This window comes from Gadus morhua, chromosome 11, assembly GCF_902167405.1.
Source record: "Gadus morhua chromosome 11, gadMor3.0, whole genome shotgun sequence".
In the NCBI taxonomy this organism is placed as follows: Eukaryota; Metazoa; Chordata; class Actinopteri; order Gadiformes; family Gadidae; genus Gadus; species Gadus morhua.
Genome location: NC_044058.1, coordinates 4,344,726 through 4,351,039, shown reverse-complemented (window position 1 = coordinate 4,351,039; position 6,314 = coordinate 4,344,726). Strand labels below are relative to the sequence as shown.

General features: G+C 45.8%; 1 protein-coding gene across 2 annotated transcripts; it reads left to right on the top strand.

Annotated features, from left to right (window-relative positions):
* The first annotated feature begins 258 nt into the window (after positions 1-258).
* On the top strand, positions 259-4,706 carry osgin2 (oxidative stress induced growth inhibitor family member 2). 2 transcript variants are annotated; one of them, XM_030370645.1, is made up of 8 exons: positions 259-431; positions 1,399-1,481; positions 2,512-2,604; positions 2,706-2,842; positions 2,930-3,121; positions 3,253-3,344; positions 3,449-3,642; positions 3,772-4,706. In XM_030370645.1, the coding sequence occupies exons 3-8, from the start codon at positions 2,538-2,540 to the stop codon at positions 4,629-4,631; spliced, it is 1,542 nt and encodes a 513-aa protein (XP_030226505.1). In that variant the 5' UTR covers positions 259-431; positions 1,399-1,481; positions 2,512-2,537; the 3' UTR covers positions 4,632-4,706. The 2 variants fall into 2 exon arrangements, with proteins under 2 accessions (XP_030226505.1, XP_030226504.1); XM_030370644.1 differs by having other exon boundaries at positions 3,449-4,706.
* The last annotated feature ends 1,608 nt before the right edge of the window (positions 4,707-6,314 follow it).

Genomic DNA, 6,314 nt, shown 5'->3' with positions numbered 1-6,314 from the left:
ACCAATAATAGGTCTGGTCTGTTTTGTTTCAGAATCATAAAAAAGAGGCGAGGAGGGAGGGAGGGAGGGAGGGAGGGAGGGAGGGAGAGAGAGAGAGAGAGAGAGAGAGAGAGAGAGAGAGAGAGAGAGAGAGAGAGAGAGAGAGAGAGAGAGAGAGAGAGAGAGAGAGAGAGAGAGAGAGAGAGAGAGAGAGAGAGAGAGGTGTGTGTGTGGGGGGGGGGGGGGGGGGGGGGAAGAAAAATACGAGAGAGAGGGAGGGGGGAGAGAGAGGGAGGAAGGCTGGCATAGGCTATTGTCGGCAATCTCACGCAAGACTTTGCCTACATTGATCCTCCCACCAGTGACTGACGGCATATTTATACCGTTAGGAACACAACCAACGCGGCCGTCATTAAGAGGAGCGACCGGGACGACGGATAAAGCAAACCGCGGTAAGTGGCAATGCGCGCGAGAGACGCAGTTCACCCTTACCCAAGTGATGCGGATGGTTGGAAGTGTGAGTGACCTAAATTATGTAATGATGCAAGCCGGAATCGCCTGCTCCTCGTGCATCAGACAGTCAGCCTCCCTGCTGAGGCTGACCGGCCAGGAGGAGAGATGGACCGTAGGGTCTCATCAACACAACATGGACATTTTTGAACAGATTAAAGGGGTTGATATGATTGTCATGTCTTTAATATCGCTAGACAGAGTTTTTTTTGGTTTTATAATATAACATTCATGTTGCTGAGAAGCTGATATCTAGTTGTTTTTTCCGTGTCGTAGGTTATCTTTTAAATAATGTTTTTAAAATGAAACCAACCATGAAGAAACTATGCTCAGCCCTTTATGAAGTGGACTTTCTAAATACCAAGCTCAAGTGCAAATGCTTCTTATATTTTCCTATTACTTTCCCTTCTCTTCTCCTCACTAGTTCTCCCCACTAGTCTCTCTCTCTCTCTCTCTCTCTCTCTCTCTCTCTCTCTGAACACACACACACACACACACACACACACACACACACACACACACACACACACACACACACACACACACACACACACACACACACACACACACACACACAAACATACAAAAACATTCAAATGACGTAAGCCTTATAACTTCAAACTAACAAATGATGTATCATTTGTGTTCAATATGACTAAATCTAATTTGCGTGGTTTGATGTAATGTAAGTCTTCATAGTCTATCATATTTCCTTGAAACCATTTTGTCACTGTACATGTTTCTCACAGGAAGACATCAGGGTGTAAACATTATACAAGCGTACACAAAATTACATTTCATGTAATGCAGCAGACTGGCTGTGTACGGCTGGAAACACTTGGATCAATCCCATTGCCCCACACCTTCCTAATATACAAATCACCCTATAAAGTCCCAATTTGTTTGCAGAAAAGAGCACACCAGTTTCCAAAGGAACACATCCCACCATCGGTTGCCCTACAGGTCGATAGACTCTGGGAAACAGAGAGCAGGTAGGAATTTTATGAAATATCTAACTTTGTTTATTGTCATTCCAAATGTGCTATTCGATATTAGATATTCAAAAAATACTGACAGTTTAGGGCTGCAAGACGGCAAAATAAATAATTTTGGTGGAGCTTTCTGTTGAGGTAAAGCTGAGCTAGTCGTCTGGCACTATGCTGAGCTAGGTCAGGCCACGAAAGCCAGGTAGCAGTTGAAGGTAATGTTTGGCGGGAACCTGTGTGTGTGTGTGTGTGTTAGTGGGCATGGCGGCAGTTGGAAGGCAGAGGTAAAGGGGGTATACGAGGGGTGGTCTGGGGGGGGGGGGGCTGGTAGACTGGTTTGTCACTGTGCCAGGATTCACATTCCCTTCCTGTTGCCGTTGAAATGGGTAGCACCGAGATAAACAGGGCCGCTGGGATTAGGGCCCTCTCGGAGGAGTGATCACCGGGGATTTGCCGCCCAGCGGACCCACAATGGCATTGTTGCTTGACGCAACAACACACACTACACACGCTCAATGGCAAACATTCACAACAGACAGTGAGCCTCCATCAAACTGACCAGAGATCCCCCTTTGTTGTGGAAGCGACACTGGAGTCAACAGAGGCTAGTCTAGCCGTTGCCCATGTTTGGTAGAATGGGGGGGGGGTTCTCTGTGGACAGTGGCGGGCATGGGGGCACCGTCTGTTGTGGGAGCTTGTGGCGGGAGTGGCCACGTGTTTAGTGGGTGTGTGGGAAATGCCCAGAGTGAGATTGAGGGGAAATAACGGGATGAATCTGTGTTTTGATTCTGTCTGTGCATGTGTGTGGCTCAGCTGATGCCCGGTAGACAGAGGTGGCACCAGGGGAACTGTGCTAACGCAACACAACAGTGCAATGAGCACTGTTGTGTTGTGTTAGCGTCAACTGGGCTCAACAGGTATGAGTATGAATGCAGTGTGGGAATGAAGATGAGTCTTGTTTGTTCTCACAGTCTCATAGCATCCACTTTGCTCTTCCTTTATTCTTATTTTCCATCTTCCTACTTTTCTTCCCCAGTAGCGGCGCTGGCCCTGACTGCCGCCATGCCTCTTTTGGAAGAAACGTCGGTGCCAAAGGGTCGACCCCCCACCCTCCCTGTAGTCGTCATAGGTGAGCATGACTCAGTCATGAGCATGACTCAGTCATGACCCTGTTCCTCATTTCCTGTTCTATGTTTAAACTCTCTCTCTAATGATTTATTCTGTTTTTAGGCAATGGGCCGTCAGGTATCTGTCTATCCTACCTGCTGAGTGGCTACAAACCCTACTTAGAGACCGGGGCAGTGCATCCTAACCCCATATTGTACCAAAAGCTACAGCAGGCCAAGAACCTCCCCATCACTGAACAGGTAAACACACTCCGGGGGCTGGAAACCGTGCAGTTTGAAATACAGGTTGCTAATACTTCTGTAAATTCCTTTCCCTTTGTGCGGCAGGATCTTGAGTATTTGAGTGAAGGCCTGGAGGGGAGGTCAGGGAACCCCGTGGCGGTGTTGTTTGACACCCTCATGCACCCAAACGCAGACTTTGGCTATGAACTCCCCCCAGTCGTTCAGTGGAAACGGGACAAGCAGCAGCAGATCCCACACCTGGTTCTGGGCAGTGCAACACCTGGAGGGGCCTGGCATGTAAGGAACTTGTTCTCCTCACTTTCATCATTGCTGTCAGCATCTCCATACCTTACCTACACACAGATTCACTGGTCCCCTCTAGAATGGCCTCTTCTTCCCCGGTTTAATCAGGATTTCTTCTCACTTAGGCGATGGAAGGATCCATGTTGACTATTAGTCTTGGCATCTGGATGGAGCTCCCTGGGGTGAACTATAGAGACCTGACCAATGGAAAACGCAGGTATTGAGAGTTTCAGGGCAGGCTGGAGACAGGTGGATGGCCATGGACCAAACATTTCTAGCAGCTGCTGATATTCTCTCTCCTCTCTATGATCCTCTCCCTAGGGTTGTCACCAATGACAGAGCCACCCCAGAGGAGATCTCGTCCTACTACCGTAATTATGTGAAACTCATGGGACTGCAGAAGAACTTCATTGACAACACATATGTGACCTCTGTACAGAAACTCTGCCGGGGCCACAAGACGCAGGCTGTGGCAAAGGAGGGTTCGGAGCAAGAGAGTGGAGGGGTTGGTAACGGTGAGAATGAAGCGTTTGATGGAAATGGAGTTGAGTGTGAAGATAGTGGGGGAGGGGGCACGCTCTGGGAAGTGAGGGGGTACCAGAGGTTGCAGAAAGACAGCCATGTCCCTTTCTGCTTGTTTGCAGAGAATGTTGTTCTGGCCACCGGCGCATCAGATTTCCCTGCTCGACTTGTCGTAGAGGGGGAGGAACTTCCCTTTGTACTTCACAGCATTTCTGACCTGGGGTTGGCTGTGAGCCAGGGAAAACTGGATTCAACCTCTGATCCAGTTTTGATTGTAGGCGCTGGTCTTAGTGCTGCTGACGCAGTGCTATGCGCTTGCAGTGCTAACATTCCTGTCTTACACGTCTTTCGTAAAAACATTGACAACCCTGACCTAATCTTCAAACAGCTGCCAAAGACTTTGTACCCAGAATATCACAAGGTCTATAACATGATGTGCTCCCGACTTCACACGACAAGCATGGCTGCTCCCTCTGTCGCTAATGGACCACAGGTAGCGAGTGTTGCCTCCTCAATGTGTGCCAAAATATGCTCAAAGCCCCCACAGGCCGTTAACATGTCTACCAACGGTGACAGCAATCTCTCCCCTGACTACACTAGTTTCCCAGAGCACTGTGTGGTTTCCTTTCAGCCCGACAGGAAGTGTGTACTTCAGGGGAACAACTCCTTGAAAGCGTTCAAGATCTCCATGGCTCTGGTTCTGATCGGGACAAACCCCAACCTGTGTTTCCTCAAGGGCCAGGGCCAGTACCTGGGTATTGACCCCACAAAGCCCATCTCTTGCAAGCAGAATCCCATTGACATCAATCCCTTCAACTTTGAATGCACCAAGGAACCGGGGTTGTTTGCGATGGGCCCCCTGGTAGGAGACAACTTTGTTCGTTTTTTAAAGGGTGGAGCTTTAGGCATAGCCTCCTGTTTAATGAAGCGACTAAAGAAGAATGAAAAGCTTATCGGCGACGGGGCGAAAACATTCATCTAGAATGTTATTGTTGGTAGTGGCTTGTTGGCTGAAGAGCACACCTGATAAAAGCTGTTACTAATAGAGATAAAAAAAGACAGTGAAGCTCATCTCAAGTTAATCCTAGTCAGTTTATTACTAGAAAGGGCAGTACGATTGTGAAAGGTCCTCATATATAGGAAATAGTGTACCACTGTTCAGTTTGGATCTGATTCTTCTTTTAAAAACATTTTCAACGTGTGTCTTTCATTACCACCTAAGCCTCTCTTCTATGTGTAAATGACAGTGATGCATTACATCAAATAAGGGTGATCTTTGTTTTTTCTTGGGGTCAAATATTAAGCCCAGAACATAATGCATAATGAGGATGAATATTGTCTTGGAAGACTTGAATGCTTAAAGACTGGCGTAGCCTTCATCGACAGCATTTGTGGGTGACTGCCGTACCGACATGCATGCACGCATGCATACTTGCATGGCATGTGCTGCACACACTCTTTAATGCCCTTCTATCAATGTAAACATGCGACAAACTATTTGCCATATTCGGCAGAAAACAATCTCCAAACAATTTCCACTAGCCTGTGGACTCTGAGCCTGTTACCCGCTGCTATATTTCCTTCAGTGTGACCTTAGTTTGGACAAGGACTTTTGAAAGTAACTGCCAAATATACGATGGCATCAATATTTATATTATTTGACAATTCTATTGGTTAATATTATATTGGGAAATATTATATTGAATATTAAATGCAGATTATTTGCTGTTGATGGCAAGAAAACTACAACTGTGAAATTCTATAATTTCAAATGCAATTAAATCCATTAATGTTAGACAACCTGAGAAAATTAGAAGAAAAGTTGCTCCTTGGCCTTGCTTTCCAATCTGCTCTGCATCTAGGGGGTTTATATTGATAGTGGACTGAATCAAACAACCACTTGAGCAGTATTGGTTTTATGTATTTATGTTCTACGTTTGTTTGTTATACTGGCTGTAGCCTAGAGTTTCTAAAATGGCCAGGGTATATCAATACTCTAATCCGTCAAACTATATTGTGTCAAATACCTGAGCATTAATTTTGTAGCTTGCTTTTTTTACTGAAATGCTCAAAATGTTAGCCTGATCTCGTGGTTCATTAGTCTTATGATACTGAAAAGAAGCTGATCATATCTGTGTCTACTAGAGGCATACAATAAGTCAGTGAGCGAACTAGAATAGGAAAGCATCTCAAAAGATAGAATTGCATATTGTCTGAAACAGAAAAGGCTGCTTAGTCAGGCAGAATGGGAAGGAAATGAAGCAAGTCTCAACAGTGTTTGAACAAAAAAGATTACATTTTCTTCCTCTTAAGATGTTTAGTTGTCAATGAGTTCATTTGAAGCTTGTGTACTAACTATATATTCCCTCTGTATAAGAGTTTGTGAAATTGCCATTATCTCTAGGTCGTCTGGCTTGTTGTTGAGGTACCAAGGCCTCTAAGCCTGTCTAGACCCAGATTCCCTTCCAGGTAGCTTCATACAGGAGCATCCCACTCAAGGCCCAGTGCCTCTTCACAAATAAAATGGGCAAAAATATTCAGCAGGTCTTGCAGCCTTGCTCAAGGGCATTGGAGGAGGTTCTGTCTCCTTGGAAAACCATATTGCTACTACTACAGAAAATAGATTATTACCTCTCGAATATATGTGCCAAATTTTAGTTCCTTT

Coding starts and splice junctions, on each gene's coding strand:
- osgin2 (XM_030370644.1), top strand. CDS start 2,538: ATGCCTCTTTTGGAAGAAACGTCGGTGCCAAAGGGTCGACCCCCCACC. Junction 2,605..2,705: donor CCTCCCTGTAGTCGTCATAG/GTGAGCATGACT, acceptor TTCTGTTTTTAG/GCAATGGGCCGTCAGGTATC. Junction 3,345..3,448: donor CTGACCAATGGAAAACGCAG/GTATTGAGAGTT, acceptor TCCTCTCCCTAG/GGTTGTCACCAATGACAGAG.